The sequence below is a fragment of the Mastacembelus armatus genome, chromosome 3, assembly GCF_900324485.2.
Source record: "Mastacembelus armatus chromosome 3, fMasArm1.2, whole genome shotgun sequence".
In the NCBI taxonomy this organism is placed as follows: domain Eukaryota; kingdom Metazoa; phylum Chordata; class Actinopteri; order Synbranchiformes; family Mastacembelidae; genus Mastacembelus; species Mastacembelus armatus.
The window spans coordinates 24,350,420-24,375,312 of NC_046635.1; the positions used below are offsets into that span (position 1 = coordinate 24,350,420).

General features: G+C 38.0%; 2 protein-coding genes across 4 annotated transcripts in view; one reads left to right on the top strand and one right to left on the bottom strand.

The window, feature by feature from the left end:
- itfg1 (integrin alpha FG-GAP repeat containing 1) overlaps positions 1-12,596 on the bottom strand; it is a 115,468-nt gene extending 102,872 nt beyond the window's left edge. Inside the window, exons 1-6 of the mRNA XM_026293178.2 lie at positions 12,363-12,596; positions 12,023-12,107; positions 11,587-11,717; positions 10,820-10,877; positions 10,120-10,197; positions 9,917-10,011 (exon numbers count right to left, since the gene is read on the bottom strand). Of these exons, the coding sequence (XP_026148963.1) occupies positions 9,917-10,011; positions 10,120-10,197; positions 10,820-10,877; positions 11,587-11,717; positions 12,023-12,107; positions 12,363-12,540 (625 nt within the window). The 5' untranslated portion in view covers positions 12,541-12,596. The remainder of the gene's footprint in view (positions 1-9,916; positions 10,012-10,119; positions 10,198-10,819; positions 10,878-11,586; positions 11,718-12,022; positions 12,108-12,362) is intronic.
- Positions 12,597-13,058: 462 nt separating this feature from the next.
- phkb (phosphorylase kinase, beta) overlaps positions 13,059-24,893 on the top strand; it is an 83,252-nt gene continuing 71,417 nt past the window's right edge. For 2 of the 3 annotated variants that reach the window (XM_026293180.1, XM_026293179.1), the window contains exons 1-3: positions 13,059-13,147; positions 15,694-15,780; positions 23,323-23,461. In XM_026293180.1, the coding sequence (XP_026148965.1) occupies positions 13,084-13,147; positions 15,694-15,780; positions 23,323-23,461 (290 nt within the window). In that variant the 5' untranslated portion in view covers positions 13,059-13,083. Of the gene's footprint in view, positions 13,148-14,156; positions 14,263-15,693; positions 15,781-23,322; positions 23,462-24,893 lie in introns of all 3 variants that reach the window. The other variant, XM_026293181.1, reaches the window with a different exon arrangement.

Consider the following 24,893-nt stretch of genomic DNA (forward strand, 5'->3'; position numbering starts at 1 on the left):
GTCTGAATGACCCTGGCAATGATGAGGCAAAATGAGAAGGATGAAAGCACAATCTGTGCCTTACTTTCTTGTTTTAGCTTGTGTATATTTGTCCATAGTTCTACTGTAAGCCATCCTGCAGCCTATCAGTCAAGCCCTCTGTGTTCATCTGTTTATATCGATTTGCTCCCTCCATCTCTATCCCTCTGACTGATCCATGCCTCAGCCGGACCGTGGGAGGGCCGCTGGCATTCTAAGGAAAATGTCATAGCCTTCACCAGTGAAACAGACACTCAGCCTCCAACAGACACTGGGTTGTTGCCTCACTCACACCATGGAGAGAGCAAAGACACAAGGCAATCAGTTTACTGTGAAAATAAGTCCAAACTAGGCCTTTAAGGTCTGCCTACGGAAACATCAGTTCACTCAAAAAAAATAAGCCAGATCCTAAAAAAAAAAAAAAAAATCATCAAAGCTACTGATACAACACTGATTTATAACATTTTTTGGCTTCACTGCATTCAATTTTAGATATAATGAGGCTGTCTCATTTTGGAAATTATTTATTTTTATTATCTCCCCAATGGCTGAAAGATGCCACGAAGTTAAGTGAAACTTGATTTCAAGTGAGAGGGTGGGGACAAATGTAACAAAAACCAGACCTACCAAAAAGAAAATAACAATAATAATAAAAATCATAACAAAAAATAATGACAAAGGCAAAGACAAAGACAGGGGAGGCACATATATTGGTATGGTATGTCATGGAAATACAATGGGCATAGGAGGAGAACGATGAGAAAAATGTCTTAGCAGCATTGAAAAGCTAGTTACAGGGTAAAATGCTAACTATGGAACAGTAAATTAGTTAATTAGTTATGTAATTCTTGTACCAGGGGTATAACAGCAATACAGAGTCATAATTATATTGACATTCACTGTGCTTACAGCGGGCTGGGTAAAGACCAACTTTTTCTTAAAACATTAAATGTGTCTGGTGACAGAGTATAGAGGACAGATACAAAGTTTAAAAGTGAAATCGTGCCATAGCTAAATAAGAAAAATAAAGAAATACGTAACAGGAAACACAGGAAGAGGAAACACACACACTTGGGGTGTGGTGAGCAACAGCATATGAACACAAGACTATCAAGCTTGCAGCATGACATTGCATAATAGCATGGCTACCAGCAGGTCCCCTGCAGTCCTGGAAAATGAAACCTATATTACCTGCATCTGCTGTGAATCGCTTTAACCTGCAGGCTAGACTGCTCTGTGAAGACCTCTACATGAAACTGTCTTTCAAGATATGATCCTAATTCTTTGAGACTGAGATCTTCAAGAAGGCCATCCCAAAGCTATATTGCTTGCCTTTAGCCTTAAACACTGATACAGGAAATGCATGGAGGTGTCTACCTGAAGATTTCAAGCGGCAAAGACCAAAAGAAACAAACAGACACAAAAATAACTAGACACCATAGTGTATGCAAAACTTGTTAGTAAAGGACAAAACCAATAAAACATCTTGAAAAGGTTTTAATTGGTGTAGGTCCAATCTAGTACAATCCTAGTTATTGTAGTATTCTTAGAGTCACAGTCATTTCCCCGTGACAGGTAAAAGTCTAATACAGTAGTGAGAGTAACAATGAACACATTTATTATAGTGTATTGCCAAAAATAAGTATTGATTTCATTTTTGTAATGTTCCTTCAGATGAGTGGAGACGCTTTTCTGTATGGTTCCAAAAATTTATAGCAAAACGTACAATGTCAAAGTGTTCCTTTTAAAGGTGTGGGACAGAGGGGGCTGTGTGGGGATGGAGCCAAGTCCTTACTGGCCACCTCTATTGATATGTGGCCCTGTCTCTCTGCTAGCAAGGAACCAGCGGACTGTGAAACGAGCTTTTTCAAACTTGCCCAAAGCCCACACAGGCGATTTACTATAGTGTCGAAAGAAAGAGCTGAAGAAAACCTTTAAAAAATACATTTGCACTGCTACCTTGTCAGCCGAAAGAGAACGTTCATTGTAAGTTGTGCCATCACATACACGTTACTTGTTAATGCAGTGACATATGACCCTTCAGTTAAAATATATGACAGGCTGAGAGAGGTGAAAGATTCTCTTCAAAGACGCTTTTCTTTTTCAAAGATTTTCCCCAGAGACCACACAACTGGCGTGGTAACTTTATTACAACACTTTCATTCAAGAATGAATGCTGTCTATCAATGTCACGATAATCAAACAGGTTTACATGAACCTGTGCACTCAAGTGCAACAACCACAGGCATAAACATGCACCAGTACCTGTTACTTACACAAAGATGTTAGCTTATACATGATAACATGCACAAACAATGCTCATGAAACACACACAGGGGCATCGATACACTAGTGCTTCCTCAATATGCACTCAGCAATGGTGTAATACGATTGCATTGCACTGAGTGTTGCTTGTGAAATTTTACATTTGCAACTTGCACTTACTACACACCTAGTCAGTGGCCATCACACCACTGAAATGACAGCTGCAGATTCAGGACTGCAGTCGAGGTTAAACACACATAAACTAAAGTTTACCCAACTTTAATATTGCAAAACACTGTTTTGACAGACTTTACACCTTTTGGTATGCTGAAACTATAGGATCTCTCCCCCAGCTTCTTCAATAAAGACTATAATCACTAGTATTTGGTACATTGCGTCCCCAATTCAGGACCACAGCAGAGTGACCATCAATCAAACATGCACTGGTGCTACTGGGGACTTAAACGCACTCTTTGAGCTAAAACTAATAAAAACGTCATAAACACTGCGAGAACCACTTTCATGGGACAGTGTGAATCACAGTTCAGTGGAAAAATATGACAACGTAATCGAAACAGTAACCTGGCAAATGACAGCACACAAAGTAAGAAGTTACTTAAAGTCAGATATCAAATGAACCAAGTATGAAGGACATGGTCAACATTCTTCCAGGGAAACAGTGATAAACTGTACACCAAACACTGATATGAATTCTGATGACCACACATTCACATTAAAACCCACTCCACACATACAAAGACACATACAGACACACACACACATGCTTAGATAAAATGCAGAAACCAGGCCAGGAACAAAGTGAAAAGCTCTGCAGTATAAATCCGTCTCTAAGCCAATATGTAGCCCTACTCCACACTGTGTGACTTCCACCCCGATCTATCAAAATGGCTCATTCACAAAACATGGCAAAACACACCAGAGCAGAATGGAGCAATGCTATTCCCAGAAGAAATAATCTCCTAAAACCATTACAAGGAACAACGTAGGAGCAGTAGCTATGGGGAGGATTATGGCCAAACCCTCCCTCTCTCACTCACATAAGCACTTTCTTTATGCTGCACATGTGCGTGTGTGTAAATAGCAACGGCTCACAGCTGTAACAAGCACAGGAAAACTCATTCCGTGGACTAGAACATAGTGTGTGTGTGTGTATACAGCACAAGCATCAATGGAATGTGCCAACATGAAGTGTGACATAGTATTAGTACAGCAATATGTGTATGTGTGCCTATTTGTGTAAAATAATTAAATTTACAGAGGGAACATTACATATTAAGATTGTTCTAAAAGCACTTGGCTTTGAACCAGAATATACAGACAGAAACCCAAAACAGAGTAGACTGAAAGCCCTTTTCAAATTAATGGTTGTGCGTTCAATAAAAATAAATAAATTAATAATTGTTCAAGGATGAAATCCAACCTGTGACATGTCCTACCTATCTTGTTTCACTCATATATTCTGGTCCTGTTACATGAAAATTAGGGCATCAGTTCCTATTGGGTCACATAGACTGACCAGACTGAGCAATCATCCACAGTGCCATGATATTAATAAACACGTGTATTAGTTTATGTTTGAGTAAGTATGTGACTGGTGGTGAAGGGTAATTTTGATTTTTTCCAAAAAACACTGTGGTAGGAAATTTTTTAAAAAAAGTGACTTGCATCAACACGCAGAACTTGCCTTTGTACATGTCCATGTGGTTTTCTCCTAGACAGGGAATTTATTCTGGGGCAGAATATGGGGGGACAGTACAACCTCGGGCTATGGTCACAGATTTGTGTGCATCAGAGAGGAAATGCTCTGACTGCTTTATTCTCATTATTCATTTATCAGCAAAAACACCCATGCTTACAAAAATACACAATGTCTCATTTGCCTATTTGACATTGTGCCAACTTACCTGGAGGCAGAGATGGTACAAACGACACACCTCAAAGTGCTGGCACATTGCACTAGGTGCTCCTAACATGCCTGTAAGCTCTCTCCAAACCTCTATAAAATAGGGAAATTAGATCATGAGGGCCAGTAGTGAATACAACTGATGTTTTAATGAAGATGTGGGTATATGTGGCTGTGAGTACCAAGGGTTGAGCATTGGGAAATCTGCTTCTCTTTAGGTTTATGAAAATATACTCAAATAATTTATGTTTTATTTTGCCCTTCTACTCACACTACACCAGCTCATTCCTCCTCTGTAAAGCAAGCTTTCAAAATGCTCATCCAAGTGGCTAAATTTGTGTATTTCTTTTTTTGTTTTTAAATGGCTTATTGCTGTCAGTTTGTCAGACAAACATGCCAAAGTACTTACACAAATCAGACAGGGCAACAATTAGTTAAGTTTCTTTTATATCATTATTAATATATAAAAGAATTCCATTTCTAATATTTATAATTCTTGCAATATCCTTACTCACTGAGTAAATATTTGTCTATGACAGTGCCTTGATTACCAGAATGGCTATTAAAAATGCTTCACCCTGCCATCTAAATGTAAACTTAGTCCTTGAATAATCAATTTGTCTTGGACACCCTTGTTAGGTGGGAAATCTGTTCTCTTCTCCCCACCACCACAGCATTATTAGTCAGACAATCAACAAGCACTTCGACACAGAGCTAGTTTAATTGGATGCCGCACAGAGAATTACCATGCCCGTTGCCTAGCAATGAATCCTGATGCCAGTATTGCCATCTTTGTGCACGTTTTGCCCAAATGACATCTATAATTACTTTGCAATTACTACCTTTACCTCAAACAAGTTCTTATCATGCTCTGGAAAGCTTCCTGCCTAGCAGGGCCTTTTCTGAACTGATATGATGTGATATGGCCCCTGCGAGTCACTGCGATCCTGTACCAGATACAAATCTAATATGGATGAATATTCCTTGTGTATACCATTCAAATGATGAGACCATTTCATGGGGTCATTTTGCTTTGATGAGCACAGAAACCTTGAGGGCTATTGAAGCACCTGCTTCCATTAGGTGTCTATTGTAATAAGCTGAACCCCTTGGCTGCCATGCAAAAGCTAATTAGTCGTCACTGTGGTGAAAACTAATCAGCGCAGAGCAACATCTAAATCTACAATACGAATCCAATGCAAAATGCTTTACTGTACATGTATTTGTTTTTGTGGATGCAAAGACAGGACAGTAATATACAAGACACAAAGCGTTTTTTCTGGCAACACTGTTTCTAGTTTCTAACTACTGGACCAGCCTGAGGACATTGCTCAGTGTCGACTGTATGAAGAGCTGCAACTTAATTGTGCATATTTTAGCCACCTTTGTCTCCTGCCTTACCTTGCTCTTGATTACTGCATATTGACTGAAGTACAAGTTGCAGAATGAGCTGGCGAAAATAGCTTCCTTAAAGAGCCCTGAAATCCCTTAATGTGTGGGGGCAGATCCAATGTACTCTATCTGTGAAACTAAAGACTGAGAACACAAAGCCATTACCAATGCATTTCTCTAGAAACTCTGGTTGGAGGACGACGATAGTAACAAAAGATATTACTAGTCATATGCTGTGTGTCGCAGCCAGGTTGGCTGGCTGGAGACTCCAATAAGTGGGCTAAATGAGGCCTTGACACTGGCCAGGAAACAATTCCAGACTTTTTTCCCCTGTTCGCAGTGCTGCGCTAGTGAGGTCAGCTAATATACTACCATGGAATTGTTTACAGCTATGACACAGGACTGAGATTGGAGTCGTGACACAACCCTGAAACAGCCCTCACCCTCCTTGGACTACACTAACAAAAATACCTCTCTGTATTACTGTACTAGTAGCTGAAAGATGGGACAGATAGGGCTCTAAGAGTTAAGCTGTCCCATGGGACTGCTTCTAATAAATGGTATTTCCATTAGAATGCAAATACTCAGTAATCTTTGCTTTAATTTGTTTTGCTGCCATGCGTTTTCATGTTTGCCCTGACTGATTGATTAGTAGATCAAGACACAATCATCAAGATGTGCTCCACTTGGACTGTTCCCCCATTAGCAACTGGGTCAAAACAGATTATTAAACTAAATCATGTTTATTCCCCACAGTAACTTAATTCTGTCTTAATTAAGATGAATTAAGATTAATAAGAATTTACACCCTCATTTTATACTCATAAATATTACACATTAAGACACTGTCATTGCAATGAGCTAGAAAATGTGTGGGTAGAAGTAACTTTTCGTAAATGTTGATAAAAATATTAAACACTGGAAGATAACATGCCCAGTGGGTAAATGACAATGCAAATACACACAATGAGGAAGCCATCCTAGAATCAGCCTTGTGACATTGTGAACATTAACAATGTAATATATGAGCCTTATTTTCTAAGTGTTGTGAGGTTAAGAATTTATTAGGCCCGTCTGTGTAGGTACCAGCTCTAATGCAATATTAAACAGCCCTGCAAAGAGTGTAACTACTAGTCCAGATGGTCAATTTGGAATCACAGTTTATGGTTTGCAGTATTATACGAAAAGGCATTGGCAGTACTATTATGGTCACATTTATTTAGGAAGTCATGAAAAAATTAGATACCTTATTAACATGGAAAAAACTGCGTTAAAATCATTAAAACCATTAATAAGTGTATCCCCATAAGCTTCAAAACCCAGATTTTTTTTAAAGTGGTTAACTAGCAGTACCCAGATTGCCTTCAAAATTCATTTGTCCCCTGCTTAAACCAAACAGCAATGTTCCAGCCGGTACTGCTTAGTGGAGCAGGTGGTCACAGCTAAAGGCAAGTTGAGCTGTGCTGAAGACTCACCCACAGCCTTGCTCATCCCTCTTCCTCCGCTCTTTTTCATTCACACATCCCTTTATTTCAAACAACTCATCCTCTGCAACTCAGCTTTATTTCTCCATCACTTCCTGCCTACTCTTCCTTTCTCCTTCTATCTGCATGCCCCCACAGACAGTGCAAGCCAAAGAGATTGACATCCACCAGATGTACAACAGAGATTTTTTCCAATAATTTCACTCCTCAGGCTCTTATGTTCCCAAAGCACCTGCAGCTACACCAAACTGAATGCAGCTGAACACACTCACAAAGCCACAAGCGTACAGAGATCACATGCATTTATCAGTGTGTGCGTATCAAGAGAGAAAGAGGGGACAGCCTGCATGGAGACAGGTATAAAAAAAAAACCCAAATATTGTTACCAGGATCTATATATGTTTTATACAAAAAGTGCTAATTTATTGACCTAATCCCTAAACAGATTACATAAAAATTAAAAAATCAGCTCTGGTTAAACTATGACAGCCCTGGGAATGAAACCACACAACAGAAAAAGCTACATGCAGTGACTAAATTATATGTGATTACCTTAAACACAAGGATTAGTTTCCAGAAGGGGAAAAAATCCTACCGTAAGTATAAGTGACAGAGCTACACTTAGTGGGCAGAAGGACAGGAGTGTGATGCTGTAAAACAAGAATGGGGTGATTTCTCCATTCAATGGTGAAGAAAATGGCTATTCCATTCTCTCTTAACCAACTTGAAAATTGGTGGCATTAAATATATGCTTTGGTGTCTTGTCAAGTTCCTGGAGTTTCCTCTGGAAAAACTTTGTGGAATGAACTTCAGGGAGCAAAGGCTGTGAAGTTTAGGTTTACAACTACACCACATCTCTTTGCTCTTATGTTTTATGGTCTTTTAAAAACATTGGTTATTTGATTATCAATGTGTCTTAAAAGGAGGCATAAAAGAAAATTGTTGAGCTGAGGTTCCCACAGACCATTGAGCCAACTGTGAATCAGCCACAATTACGTAATTGCAGAGGTCTCCAAGTATGTGTGGGTGTTTCTAAAGCCCACCACAAAAAACATGCATCCCACGTAATTATGGACAATAGTCCTTCTAAATCATTAAAAATTAATAAAAGCAATAAATTGGTAAACTTGCATCTTGCACTGAAAGGTGTGTCTTAGACATAAAATGTTCATACAGATCTATGTAAATACAGATTCTTTGCAAATGTTTTCAGCTAATTTGCAAATTTTTTACAATCTATACAACAAACAAATAATAAATTATCAGATTTGTCATTTAAATACACAACCTATAAACGCTGAGCTGTAATTTTAAACTATTATTTACCAGGATGGATAAACAACAAATGTAAAGTCATTACTTAATGACATATAAACCAAACAGGATACAAGTCAGTACACTTTTCCCACTAAAATAAAGGGCACTGGGACCAAGTGCTTTATTGCTAGTTTGTATATAATCAAAGAAACAACGGAAGTCCTTTTTTTTTTTTTTTTAAACTGTGCCCAGCAGTTAGTTAGAACCCAGATTCATCACCTGCTCCTTCCTATCATCTGATTCAGCGGAGAATTATTGCACTGATGTGATATTTGGGAGAAGAGAGACATCAGAGGGGCATGGCCAGCTTTAACATGCTGGCAATTGGGGTGGGAGCTGTTGTATGTATCGATAATGGCATTGAAGAGCTAATAATTGTAAACATAAAAAAGTGACTTTTTCTATTATTGTGTGTTCCACATCTAAGCTGCACTTAGAAAGAACCAGACATTAGTAAATAAAAGAACACATACAATGATGACCTTAATCTTGGTATCTAAATTAGTCTTACATTATTAGTTATGCATATACAAAACACAAGCTCAATTTAAGTGTTGTGTGTTATTAGATCTGCCAATTTCTCTCTGTCTACCTCAGACAAAGGGTAACGCAGGATATGTACTGTGCATTCAGCCAGCTATCCAAGAGGATAAATACTGAAGCATGTCTGTGACTGCACCAATGAATGTGGATGGGGGAACATTTCAAGTTCAGAACTGGTGGAGCTTCCATGAAGCTGTATGGCATGAAATTACAAAATAAGAGTACTGTATATAGTGTATGCTACTCCTCAATAGCGTGTAGGTCTCTAGGTGTACATTATTATAGTACTGATGATTACGCTTGAGAGCTAATAGTGTAAAGGTTTTGAGAAGAACATGTATGCTTTAAAAAAATTAAATAAAAAAAAAATAGTACAAAAAATACCAGTGTACTAAAAGCATGACTGTTCGAGTGTTGTGTTCATGTTATTAAATGAACAGAATTACACCTCAACGGGTATTCTTAAAGGATTCATCATCTCAGCTCTGGTTGCTCTTTGTTTCATTTTTGTTTCTTATTTTAGTTTCGTTTTTTTTTTAAACACCTGGCTTTTTCCTAACATTAATAATAGCTATTGGTTCATCTCAGAAAACAGTGAAAGCCCATAGTGAGGGGATAAGCCACAAAATAAAAGAAGCCGGTAGGGGTTTAGGTCTCAACAATAAATCAATGGCACAAGGCACAATGTGCAGTCAAGAATGTAAGGTGCACAGCCCACAGCAGGATCTGAGAGGAGGTTAGTATTTCTGGTTCTATGACTGTGTTTACTTACATGTTCAGTGTTATTAAATAAATAGGAGTGTCTAGCTGACAGAGAATAATCAGTCTGAGGCAATGTACAAAAACACCTCAAAATTTAGGTTTTCAGGATAATATGTCACAAATTTTCTTACTACGAACCAACAAGTTTACCAGTATACAGGTTGTAGGCTGTTTTTCATAGTTAGACATTGCATAAACATCATTGACTCACCAGCAGTGAAGTCCTTGTTGAGGTCAATAAATGCGTTAGAGTGAGGGGTGCGCATCTTAACTGGTAAACTCAGAGCATTTCGCCACACTGGAATCCTAAAGGAAGGAAAAACCACAAGGAAACACTGGAATATGAAAGCTCTGTATTTTACAAATTAAAAGAGCATTAGAAACACAACACTGTTAGTTTGAGAATTACATTACCTTTTGGTGAGATAGCAGACTTCAGTGGATTCTGATTTGGTGACTCCAAATATGTCTGGAATCATGTCTCCATTGAAACTGTGGGAAGATTTTTTTTTTAATTGCAATTAAACCAATACACTAATAAAACTTGTATGAAATTAACTGTGTGTACATACTGTGCAAACTAATGCTAATGCTATACCCCTTCATGTTCACTTTTTGTTGACAGTGTCAGAGTTGTGTACTGAGGTGTTTCAAGTTTCCACTACTTATAAACATTGGTGCAATATCCTGACCACATTGACCTCAGAAGTAGATCACAATTGTGACAAGGATTCCCATTATTTACAATTGACAAAATTGGCAGGGATCATGTTTTTGTACACGTACAGGATCTTCACAGGAAACAAACGTCCTTCCTTTTATTCTAAATGTTCACTGTTGTCATATAAATGAGTGCCCAGCCAGGTGCAATACTTACATGTTTCAGAATCACCTGAATCCTATCCACTAGGGCTACAGTAGCTATCTAATCTTATCTACCATAATAAAAAAGAAATCATACTCTGCATGACAAGCAACAGCAGTTTAAAAGCACATCTGATCTGAAACATGCAAATACAGCAAAACTAATCAGGAATTTTCATTTTTTGTGACCAGCATTATAAGCTAAATATCTACAGCAGTTTAGGTAGATACTATTAAGAATCAAACATACTCCATGACAAGAGGTTGATCTATGAAGGTCTTGTTCAGTGGGAGCCAGCCACCCATGTCTGCAAAAAATAGAAAATAGAGATTTAACACATCCTTAGACATACTTAGCGTGACCAATAACACATCATACAATATCAGTCATCTTATTAACCACAAAATATTTAGGTGGGCACAAAAAACTAAAACATATAGTATTTTCTTTTTTTATACCTAGCTTGCAGTATTTACAACATCCACAGAAATCCTTGGATAATTAGCTTGTACTCAGGTATTTAAGATTTTGATTTTTTGGTTTGTGGTTTTATAGCATTTTGGAAAGCTTGTTTTAAGAGGTAGGGTGTTCTCCTACCTTGTTTGGAAAAAGAAATACATTTACATCATAATAAATCAGGTGTTATTTTCTTTGATGCTGTAACTATAATTAGGCGCAACCAAAAGAAACATGAAACTACAGGCTACCTACCATACATATATGTATAACATGTAAACTCTACCAACAGATTTTTAAAGGGAACACAACTGTGATGCTGTTTTACAGTATATTTAGGCAACTGACCACTAGTGCCATAATTTACTGACCAAACAACACCGTATATCGCAGTATAATATCAGTGTATTTATAAATGGAGAGTTATAAGTCCAATCTAGCAAGGTCTGCTGGGGCCTATCAAGTCTCATGTGCTAAAAATAGTGAGCTCAATCAGTTGTCAGTGTTCTTTGGTCTCCAGCCACCCTTGGGACATAATCAGTGCTGGGGCTGCACAGTACCTAAAGTCTGGTTGTTTCCCCAAAAGATGAAAACAGCTGTGTTTGTGGGGTTCGCTTGAGCCGTAAGAAGGACATCCATTTGTGAGTCTCCATCATAGTCGCCAGGAACCACACTGGTGATGACTGTGTCCCTGAAACAGAAAGGAGACGGCCCATTAACCCTCTGGAGTCGGAGGGGGTTTTGGGGCCCTGGACAGGTTTTGACATGCCCTGACATTTGTGCTTTTTTCAGTTGCTTTTAACACAAGAGTCAATTATACTGTACTCCTGCTTTTGCTTATATAAAGATCCTCTCCCAAAAGGTAAACATAACCACTGTAAACGTGAATCACCTCCTTAGTACTGAAGGAATCTAAGAGGCTACCTGTTAAGTTACATAAAACGTGCAGTATGTGGAGCAAACTGAGCTGAAAATAACTCAAAACCTCATCTTTACCTTGGCAAATTGTCTTTAGTGATGTGAACCTTGGGCTTGAAGTAAGGTGCTTTTGAGTCAGCCAAGAATATCACCAGCTCAGACTCTAAGACAGTGTCGACAGACAGCAAAGATTAATTTAATATCCGCCACTGAGTTTCCAAAACGATAAGGTAAACGTCATGCAAGCAAAGACTACGTTATACACACTATATAGGTAAGGTCTACGGAATTACAAGCGATGAATGGTAATGGTACAGTTTTATCCATTATTATTCTGACACCTCTAACCCACCGTCTGTAACTACATATTTAAGACCCTATAGACGTTATAATCTGGACAAGGTGAGTAGTAACATACGCTCTCTGATAATGAAAATATCTGTCTGTTTATCCGAGTTAAAATCTCCAAACGCTGCAACCGTCCCGTAATTTTCGGCACCAAAAAGGTCGCCCGTTACATCCTGCAGAGCAAATGTCTTATAGTATCCCACAAAAAGTGTCAAAAATGCCAAAACATTAGATTTTAACATCCACATCCTTCTGCTGATACAGCTCCTCACAACAATATTAACTGTAATACGGCATATTGCTTTACGGCAGGGTGAATTAGCTGCTTTTTATTGAATGACGCACCACGTTAAATACCAATTTTAAATGTAGACAATTGGTGTGCTATATTCAATTCATTTGGGTAGAGGTGTAACTAATGAACTCCGCGGAAATAAGGGTAAACAGTGCCATTTCAGCGTTTCCTTATTTGCGTTAGTGTCGTGCTCTTGGGTAGTCTGATGACAGTTACCAGCTGTATCAAGCTAAACGAGTTAGCTAGCTCTAACTCGGAAATGACGAAATTTTGCCCTTCAGAATAAATAGCTAACGTTTACCAAGCTGTAAAGTAGCTAAGTAAAGTTGGTATAAAATAACATAAAGAGTAATATTTTCTTAATTTGGTCAAAGTATTTACGTTTACATTGTTCAAAACGATGGTGGATAGAGAAACCGTAGAGTCTCTGTTTTATTTTGAAGGACAATGTCGGACATCTTTCTTATTTCGAGCGACTTTATGACATGGTGTAAACATGGCGAGTCTCGCAGATGTCGGCCGGAAACTCTTGGAATTTAAAGCCCGATCAAAAAGAGCAGGTTTGATTCGTTACCTTGCATGACGCCGTGCAGCGCGACACGCCCGTGTGTGCCCTTTGTGCCTGTGTTTGTGTGAGATTGTCTGTTTGTTAAGTCACTGAACACGGTGTTACATTGCACTTGATTTGCCAGTTTAATTTGTTAACTGCAGTGACGGTGCAAGCACAAAAGGTCAAAGGTGTAAAGTTAAATGTGCAGCACTGAGGGGCTATTTTAAGAGCTTCACACCAGGGTTTTATTTCAGCTGTTAGAGTACATCTCTGAGTATATATCTGTGCATTGTGGTGTGAATAATATCTGCAGGACCCTGTGCTACCTGGCAGACTGACATTCAGAATAATTATCTTTGCAACATGTTACACATTGTAAGGATAAAAAAACTTTACAGCAAATGACATCATACCTGGGAACACCATTATTTCAAGTGGTACTCTACAACCGAGAAAAACGCCATAAATTAAGATCCTGTCTTTCCTAATTTACTTATTCTGTGGCACTACACACACATAATAACTGGAAATATGACTGCAGCGATTTTTTTTCAGCTATCCCATCTTTACTTTTCTTGGTTGATATGCTCATTTTTGATCTGCTAACTGTAGATTTCATCACACTGTTCTCCCATAAACCATTAGGTGGCTCAAACTACCTGTTTCACTAAATCAATTCATTAGAGAAAATTCTCCATCTTCATTTGACAGCACCATTAACTCATGAACATGGCATTCTGAACCTATGGTGTAGAAAGGTGAATCTTATTGACAATAAAGGGTATTAATTGGTCATGTATTCTGCTAATTTAGTGATGTAATTATTCTGTTTAGGTCCTTGCCATAATCTCATTACTATCATCAAGGTTAAAATAACTTTCATTACTAAGCAAATACATTGCATTGTAATTTTTTGAATGTTGATGATTGCCATCAGTCCAGGGTGTAATTTGCTGGTGATATAAGCATGTCTAAAATCTAACTCTCTGCTACTAACTCCTTCCTGTGAATTGCTGTAGATTTGTGATTTAACTGAGAGAGACGATTGGCCATAATTTCACCAACTGGCAATGGCTGGTTCAATGGCTGGGATTGCCCAGTCTCATCAGACAATTCTCAGACTTGGTAAGTAGTGGCAGCAAATCTGAAGAAAACAGTGCAGTCAGCAAGACACACATGTACACACAAGGCCAGTAAAGATCACAAAGACATCATTTTTTAATCTGGACATGAGAAGCTTATAATAAATCACAACATAATTATTTCATGGTCACAATATATGTTTGTATGTTCTCGGCTGGATATCATGTATAAGAAAATTTTGATTTATCAATTTTTTCATATTTAAATAAATATGCTGTGAAGCTTACATATGCATTTTCACATATTATTTCATACTGGCTAATTTATTTTCTGATTACATGATGACCAGCTAAAATAATAACATATTTATTTTGTGATCATGAGAAAACAAACATAAACAGGTAAACGTTTCCACTCTCTTGAGCTCTTGGAAAAGGTGATGTACACACTACTGTAACAATACTGTTAATTCACATGGTTGATACAGAGTTTTTTATGTGGCTTTAGCTGGTGAGATCATCTTTTTATTCATCCCCTGCAGACATGAAAGTATCAGACAGAATAAATGTACAGTACTGAATGATGTCCTAAAGTCTATCCTGTCTGTAATATTGTTGGAGCTCTGCATAAGTAAACTTAGTCAAAGGATTGTTTAGAACCAGCCAAATGCCAACAGCCTTCCTTTGTCTGATCTCATGTTAGAAATTAAAATTAAAATATTCCTCTATGCTCTTTTAAAGTGTTATCTTTAAAAAGAGATGGATTGGCTTTGTCCCCTGCAACTTTTAAGCTGATGGAAATTATGCTAATGTCAGTTAGAATGTGAATTTTTCAGCACCTGTGGTATTGACCCAAGGTCGAACCTATTAAAATGCAAATCTCAGCAAAGGGAAAAGTGCCTGAAAATATAGAAGGTCTAACTGACGGGGGTTTCCCTCAAACTCTGATTCTCTCTCAGCTCTGAGGAAAATGTTAGGAAATCTCTGCTGGCGAGTCATATTACCATTTGAATTTTTAGCTCTGGGCTTGAATATTGTTTTGTGTGCTGAGCCCTTTGTGATGTGGTGTGTTGAAGTGAAAAACAGAAATTACTGATAGCATGTGTCTACTGTTTTTTTTTATTTTCTCTGCTGATTGTTTTCTATTATATTCACTGGAAATCATATGATGGAAAAAGATATTCATGAGCTATTGCTAAGTGTATCCCTTTTTTCATCGACATATTGATAGGAAATAGGACTTGTCTAAAAATAGAGAGACAAAAAAATCAAAGAATCACCACGTAACTTTGACATAAAAACCATGCTTTCTTTGTCTTCACCTGTTTAATCCTTAAGGCATAATGTTAATGAAGGTGAAGCAGCGGGATCGACACTTTTAAGGATCTATTAACAACTTAGACATATTTTAGAAAAGATACTGTACTGTAGGTATTTGGAGGAGTAAGTCAATTTTAGTCTATGTGTTCCTCAGGTTCCATCTATGAACCTCTCAAGCTGTCCATTCTCCATCGTGAGGATGAGCCCCTATGGGAGAAGTTGGACCGCTATTACAGTGCCGGTAAGTACACATATTTACTCCTGGCAACCCATCAAAAGTACAAGGCAGGGGTGACTAAGATTTAGAGCATGTAATGCAAAGCTGTCTCAAAAAAAAAAAAAAAAGCAGTACTGCTACCCTATCAAACCAGCAGTTTCACAAAGTGCAGTGTGTGTGATTGCACAGTATCAGGTTAACACTAGGTTCCAGGAACTGGTCCTTTTTCTCTCTGAAAGCATGACCACACTGTACAGCAAAAGGTATGTGACCATAAAGGCTGCAGTTGGTTTGTCATTGCCAGTATTTCAAAATTGCAGCCTTGGGGTTTTTTTTATTACATCTTGCAGACAAGCAGAATTGTTAATAGAAAAACTGTTCTCTGCAGGCAAGCTAAACTGAGGCATGGGATTCCTGGGTGTTACAGAGGCAAAAAAACTTTACCCACAATGCAGTGACCTGAATTAAATTTCATGCAAAGGTGCTCTGGCTTGGCATGGCTTGGCACTGAGCTGCATTTAACCCAGCTGGCGATGTTTGACAATGGGAACCTAGCGAGGAGTCCTGTAGGTTTTCCTGCTTTACAGACTTTTGGTCGGAGGTTCTTCAACAAGGGTAGTAGGATGCAGATAGTATGAGTCTTCGCAGTTAGTATATCCAGTCAGATATATTAACCAAATCCAAATGAAAATAAACAAGAAAGGATAATAAGATCAAATTAAAATGGAAAATGGCTGGTAATTAATTACCTGCAGCTCACTGAATTACTGTGTTACCTCCCAGTACTCACAAAAACTGGGTTCTTACCCAACTGTAGCACAAATATTAGTCCAGTTTGGAGCAAATAGCTAAATGAAAATACAGGTTTAAAGCATATTTCCATCCCCTATTGATATGTGAATATTAGCAGTTGGTTAGTCAAGATAAACAAGTGGTGGTGCCATTGGAGTGCCTTTTTATTTATAGTAAAATCAATACAAGTAGAGACAGAGAATAACAGGGAGTATAAGCCCTACACAGTACTTCTTCTAAACAGATGTGAGCTGTGTGTGATGTACACAAGGCTGCTTTCACCACTGCTTTCCTCAGTTGCTCTTTTTGAGGTAACTAAATCTACTATACACTATAGCAGGCAAATCTCTACATGCTCTTAGGAGAAGTTCGCCAGAACTGCACTATAAAGTGTTTTCAAAGACAATACTAGCTTCTCACAGCATTTTACTTCCACAGACCTCATAAGCTATTGTACCTCGTTTTTAAAAGCTTCAAGGAAAGCCTGCAGATGTGCTAATTCATATATGAAATGCCAGCGTAGATCAACATCCAGGAACTAAATTTATCATGAGAAAAGATGTTTCAGAGTCAGCCTTATTCAGCTCATGTATATATTTACATCCATACGTCCCAGTGTTGGAGAAAAAAATAATTCTTCTGAGGTGGTGAGTAAAGCAGAGGGTATGACCCAGTAGGTCACAGCTTGGTAGGAATGTGAAAAGAAATTTTATAAACTACATCTTAGCCAGAAGTAAGCTTATGTTCATGTGTCATATTTAATTCTAAAATTTAAACAGAATGAAATGAAAGGCAACTGCTTATAACACGGATGTGTTCTGTTCTGGGCTAGATGCAACATTTTCTCGCATATATAAACTTCTGCTAAATAGGACACAGCCCACTGGTCTGCCCTGTTTGTGTGTGTGCTTCTCTGTCAATTTACGCGTGTGTGTGTCATTTGCTGTTGGTGTGTGGTTGGGGGGTATTCATTAGGCAGCATGCGTATATGTGTTTAGAAAATAACAGAAGACAACAAACAGAGCTTAGTGTGCAACAGGTGTAGCTCTCAGTTGAAACTGATTTGCTGCTATCAGTGAGTGCAGTGCTGCCTCCAGCATCAGCTGTGTTGAAACCCCATAGATTTATGGAGAAAAGCCTCTGCCAGAAAAACACAGCGTTGAACATTGGGCTTGTTTAATTGTTGTGTTTGGTGGTGGCTGGAAGCGCTTGTCCAATTCTAGCAGGGAACAAAGCCAACATTGTTATCACCAGCACCCAGACCTGCCTGCCAATATACCTGCTTTCTTTCAGTTACAGGCAGGAAAATGGGTGGAGAGGGGTGAGGTTAGGGTGACAATGACAAATTTTTCCTCCTTTCTCCGTCTTTGTTGTTTTGTTGCAAAGCCGCCCCCAGCTCAGTCGAAGGCAGTGGTATTAAGCTTACGTTGCTATTGCAATAGGGGACTTGTTTCCCATTATCTGAACAGACTAGCAAGAGAAAGTTTACCTCTATCTCTCATAGTTCATCATTCTATCATCTCTGGCTCTGTCTCCTCTTTCACTTCCTCACCTTTCTCCCACTCCCGGTGCTCATCCTGTCATGTCTCAGTGACTTTATTCTGGAAAAACTGAACATTGTTAAAATTCATCATGTTTTACAATATCTGAGAAAATATTTTTTGCAAATACAACTTCTGTAATTAAACAGTTCCCAATAATAATAGAACAAAGCAAGATAATAAAAGTTCAATTGTTTCTAATCTGTGCCTCAAAGTGGACATTTTTTTTTATCATAGATTTTGTTTCAGGAAAAATCAGATTAATAGTATATGTGTGTGTGTGTGTGTGTGTGTGTGTGTGTGTGTGTGTGTGTGTATATATATATATATATATATATATGTAACAGTTATATATATATATATATATATATATGTATATGTATATGTATATATATATATATATATATATATATATATATATATGTATATGTATATGTATATATATATATATATATATATATATATATATATAACAGTTAGGTAACCTGGCTCTGTACAGAAAGGAAAGTGCAATCAGCAAATTCTCATTTGTTTAATCTGTCCACACAAATGGAAATGTAGAAAATAAAACAAAAATGCTGGTTTGTAGTTTGAGTTACTGTAAATATTTTTGGATACACATTAGTGAGGCACAGTATCTGTGTTGAAGAAGGCCTCACCTTCTGGCCTCACCTGCAGCCTTAATGCTAAGTTAAACTAAGCTAAGCATCACCTTAAGATTCCAACATTAATGAGACTGATATTTTTGAATGATATTTTATATTCTTCCCACATCATTCTCATAAAGAATGTAAATTTCCATCCAATAATTTTCAATAAAAAAAATGGATATTTTTCTTAATGGAAGTTTAATTTTGAGACATGTAGTTTCATGTGGTCAATGCATTTGTTTTTCTCTCAACAATAACTCATGTCACAGATGTTTTATTGCAGGAAGCATTAAGGTAGCATCAGCACGAGTTCAGAGATGTTATTGTTAGGACTGTTTGAACAATGAATATCACAGATTGTAAATTTTCACATCTTCCTATGGCATCAGCTGTTGGACTATGTGGATATAATCATACTCTTTCTTTTTCTTCTCAATCTGTCTTTCTGTATTTTCTCTTTTTTTATCATCTCATTTTCTCTACACTGCCTGTGCAGTGAAATGGCCCATTGTAGAAGAGCAGACTGTGTGTGTCTGAGACATTAGCTGCTGATTTAGTGGGACATTAGCTTGATGGATGGCTAGGCAGAAAACTCCCAACAACAGTAGATTTGCATCCAGAGAAACTTGCAGTCTTAGACTAAACAACATTCAGCACTTTCATCATTTATGCTCTAGATCTAATAACAGCACTCTTTCCCAGAAGATGAGTCCTTCAAAGTTAAAAATTGAGCTGCATCAAAGCAACTGAAATGATTTCATCCTTTTTTTTTTTATAGAGTTGATCCAAATTTCGATCTGACATATAAAGATTAAGATACATTAAGGTACATTCCTAATAACTAGAGTTACAGTCAATGAGAGCCTTTCTGAGAAAATGAAACAGTGGATAATATTGATCTTTCTTTGGACCGCACTTTTTTTAAATACAGTATTGAAGTAACTTCAAAACTGCAAAGTTTTTGTTGAACCTAGTCTACAATAAAAAAATATGAAGGCCTTACATAACATAATGACAGAGTTGTTTTTGTAGATCATATTATTTATTGCCGATTATATACATTTGGCACATTAATATTAAGCATTGAGTGATATAGTGTTTGTAGTGAGTGTGATGACCATAACAACCTACGGCCCTTCACATCCGCAGTAAAAAAGTAGCCTACGTCCAGTGGCACTATGTTGATTAGCTCTACCTGAGAGGTTTATTAATATTCCAATTCAACAGAACAGCACACACACAAGCAGACGTACTCATATACAGTACACAGACAGTGTGACCCATCTTTCTCCCAGTACGCATTATCCTCACCCCTTGTTTACACACACACATATGCATCCACTTCCCCCTTTTTTCTCTCCAAAACCTCCTTGTCTCTTTTTCCATCATTTCTGTCCCCTTCTGTCTCTCTTTCTGTCATTCTCTTCCAGTCTGTCTCTCTTTTACTCTGTAGCAAATGACAATTGCACTGGCATGATGTTCTGATGAAAAATGAAGTGATCCCTCCAGACAGATTAGTCATCAGTGTGGGGACCTCTGCAGGAGTGGAGGATATGTGTGTGTGTCTTTGAACATGTGTGTATGAAGCAGATGAAGCAGACTTTTTTCTTTTTCCTGAGGCCGTCTATTTGAGTATGTAATTTTTTCGTATAAAGTGTTGAAGGGCTACAATCTGTCAGTATTAAGAGCTTTCATTGGTTGATCCATCCTTAGTAACTAATGCTGATCTTCACTTGTCCCTTTAGTGCAGTCAGATTTTCTGAGTCATATCACCAGCTGAAACACAAAATGACCTTGGTCATTATCTACTGTAGAGCTTCCCATCATTCTGGTAATACCAAAATAAGTATAGTAGGCGTTGATACAGTCCCTCCAGACTAGCTGATGCTGGCACTGTACAATAGAGCTTCAGACATTTTGCTGTTGCACCCACACTACAGTAAACTTTGATCTGGTGATTTTTAGGTCAAAAGATGTGTATTGTGCAGGGTTAAAAATATAGTTTGGAGGACTAGGTCACATAGAACTGTTGTTTCAACACCATTTCAATGACTTTTTACAGCACAGAAATAGTACAGAGGAGTTTGTAAGTGCCAAAAACTTTGCTCTATTTTAAAATTGTAATGTTAATTCTCATTACTGGATTTTCAATTAGTAAGGAAGAGATGCAGTGCATAAACAGGAAAATTATTAACCAGACAAAGAGTCTACAAGCATGTTAGCAGCTATGTGAGGCTGTCACAGCAATGTATGGAGCCACAGTAAATGCTAATGTCAGCATGTTCACAATGGTAATGTTAGGCAGTGTCATTAGTTATGCAGACATTTGTTCATATATACGGAGAAATCAAAACTTTGTCCTGATTGTGACACTAGTTAAAAAATTGGGAGATCACCAAAGGCTTACAATTTATCCTGAGAGGGACAAATCTGTAGCACTTTTCCTGGCTTTTTGCCCATTATTATTGTCTCACCTTACAGTTATTGTGTAGGGAAATGGATTGGATATGTTAGTCATGAGATCAATAGTACAGGCACCAAAGTAGAACATTAATACAGCAAAACTCAGTACACCTGTAACCACACCGCAACAAACATGATTGCACCTGGGATGTCCAGTTAAGGCTGACTGCATTAAAAAGACCACAGCCGTCTCAGTTTTGGCCTGGTTGTGTCTAATGCAATATGGCTCCACATGACAAGGAATTACCTGAACAAGTAAAAGAAGAAAGTATTTTAAAACAGAAGACAACAAACCCTTCCAGCAAAGAACAGTTAAAAAGAACCATCAGTGGAGAGTGGAAGAACATCCTTGCACTGATTTGTATAAGAATGACATCATCCCTGCCCACACAAAATACATTGACACAGAAAATATTTAAAAACTGAAATAATGAGATCTGCCTGACATTTGGTTCATAATTATGGACCTTCCCACTGAATGAAATTGAAGCTTCATCCCCCTTGAGACCATGTATGACTTCTATCTTAACAGGAGTAAATGAACATGAAAGCAGTATTTACAAAATGTTAAGTCTTATGTTGCATTAACAAACCATTTGTGCGTGTTGTTTTTCCTCTGTCAACTTTCACTGAACAAGGTGTTGTTTAAAGTTTATGTTTGAAATGCAAACATACAACAAATAACGTTTCCTTGGGTGAATTCTCCAGTTCCACACATGCTTTTGCAGAAAAACTTCTGGTCATGCAACATTATGTTTTGTCTGATATATATATATGTACGAATTGTAAAGTCTCTCAGAGAGAGGTCAGAGGTTAAGGTGTGCTACAGAATACCACTAGACCTAGAATGGAGTCAATGTTTGGCTTAAAGTTACTTTAGTAATGTAGAAGTTCACAAAATTGCTGGTTCTCAGGTTGAAATACCTAAATACCTGATTTGACTCCATTGGATTGGTTTCTTTGGCACATGGAAATAATATCTGCTTACTAAGATTGGAGTCAAAGTACCTGGCGTTGTAGTATGTGGACATAACTCAGTTTTCACAATGTGAAACATCTATATGTCACTGCAAAAGACGTGCAACAAAATTTAGGTGTTCTGAAGCAATGGTTTCATGAGTCCAAGTGATATTCCTCCAGGAATTATTGTTTTTTTCCCCTCTGTTGTGTCCATTCACACTTTTCTATGTCACAGTTCACACTTTGTTCTACTTGAACAGGCATCCATCTGTTGTCACACTCTTACACTGCATACTGTAATGTCTACACAAACTGAAAGAGCTTTGCTCCAAGTGACTTTATTACATTTACTTTTGGTTGCTTTCATCAGAAGAGGTGATTATTTGCCAAATGTGTTTGCCCAACCCTTTTTTAAATTGAATTGACCATAATGTCATATAATTTGATGACATTTTTGAAGTTCAATATGCATGTGCAGTTGCAACAGCTGCACAGCCTGAGGAAGGTCACAGATCTGACAGTGCCAGTGTAATCCTTCTCAAAAAGTTGGATAAATATTCTATTTCCTCAATTCTAAAATGCAGACACCCCTGGTAAAAAAGACTAGACGTGGAGAGAGTACATTCCAGTAGTCAAATGCTATACTATGATATGCATATATCACTCTTATATGACTACTTCTGCGCCCAGCTAATATGGCAAAACAAAATGAGATGTGAATATCTAAAAACTGCACCATCTGGCAAAGAGTGACTTAGGTTTTATGGGAAAGATGCTGCTCTATAAAGTGCTTTTCCTTTGTCTAGTAGTGGAAATAGGCAAAATGAAATCATGTAATTTGTGTGGACGCATGAAAATGTGCATGCTCTCAAAAACATTATCCTAAGTGAAGATTTTAAATGAATACTACCTTGTCAGTCTTTTGGACTTGTTTGTCTTCAAAACATGCATTACGATCTGCTTGCTGCTAAAAGGATTTCCAGCCACATTTTCAAGTTGTTTTGTAAAACCCTAATGGAGCAGTGCTGGATGGCTTGTTGTAAGTTACAAGTGCTTCTTTTACTGGTGCTTCAATGAAGAGGGTGTGAGTAGTTGATAACATTTCCATTTTTTTTAAGTCACAACTTTCACTGTGTGTCTATGTTTGTTTCTCTCTCTAGTCAAGACAACCATTCTGAACTACCAGAGTCCCACCACAGGCCTTTTCCCAGTTAAAACATGTTCCACCTGCAAAGAGGCCAAGGTCCGGGACTCCCTGTACTGCGCAGCTGGTGCCTGGGCCTTGGCTTTGGCCTACCGGTTAGTACGCCACATGCATGAGTATGCAAAGATAAATAAAAATCCATGCAAGATTTGTTTCATGTGTGCAAAATTAAATGTGTCTTTATGTGTTATGTTTGTGGCCTTAGGGTGACACACATTTTGTGTTAATTATTACAGGTGAATTTGCCTCAAATAGATTTTGTAGATTTTTTTTTTTTTTTTTTTTAATAGAGTTGAATCCTCGTTTTTGCTGGCTGACATGAAAAACGCTACCAGATCTAATCAGCCGTTGCTGATATTTTTATTGTTATATGTAATTGTAATTACTATATGCAGATAGTCTAAAAGTCAAGATCCATGGTCCAGACAAGAAGCTTTGAGGATGAAGAATAACCAGTGTTTTTGGTGACTGCAGCACTAGCTGTAATAACAAATCTGGCTGGGGTTTGTCGAGTGTAAACTTCCAAATGCAGTGAAAACCAAAACAAACCAACAACCTACTTGACACTGATGGAATCCAGGTTTGGCATCCACAGACTGGGGAAACACACACTGGGGAAATACACACTGGATGAGCTGGTCCTGAACAGGTTTTTTTTTTTTTTATCATAAGATCTAAGCCCACAATGTGATGTATTTGAGGGTATGTACAGTGAGTGAACTGTAAGTGGCACATGAAATCCCTGAATAGAAACAGAGCAGAACTCCATTACTTTTGATGGGGTATGGCTCTGTCGGGGTGATGATTGTATTTTTACAGAGATATCTGTAACAATGACTTGTATATGCTAGTTGTCATGCCAGTTGTGAGAGATACTGATGCTGCAACAAGGTTAAATGTATTTTATTTTTCCAGCACCACAGCAAAAGCGATATAAAAGAAACACTAAAATTGATAAATGGATAACTTAGTGTGTTCATGTGCAGAACAGATCAAGAATTCTCAGTTTACTGTTGCAGTTTCACAGTGTCTTGCCCCCACTATACCCCCTTTTCCAACTTCTTCCCCACTTTTTTCATGCTTACTGACCCTTGTCTTTAATCTGCCTCTACGTTTAGGAAGCTTTGCTTTTTAATGATTGGTTCAAAGAGAACACTTCAGAGATTCACCACGGACCCCAACTCCTTTGTCAGCTGTCCCTGCTCTTGGTGCATGCATTCCTCAGTGATTAGTTTCTAGGGAAAAGAGCACTTCCACAAAATGAGCCTGTAATAGGACATAGAGGGAGAGGACAGGGTGGAAAGAAAGAAGGAGATGGAGGAAAAGAGAGGATGTGGAGAGAAAGAAAGAAGGAGGAAAGAAGGAAACTATGAGAAGGGAGTTGAAAGGTAAGGTAGGGAAGAGGGGGGATCAAGTCAATGGAGACATTAGAGAGGAGAGAGAAGAGAGGGGAGATGGAGAGAAAGACTGCGGGAAGAAATGAGACTAAGGGGGAAGACAGGAAAAGAGAGGGGTAAAAATAGAGTG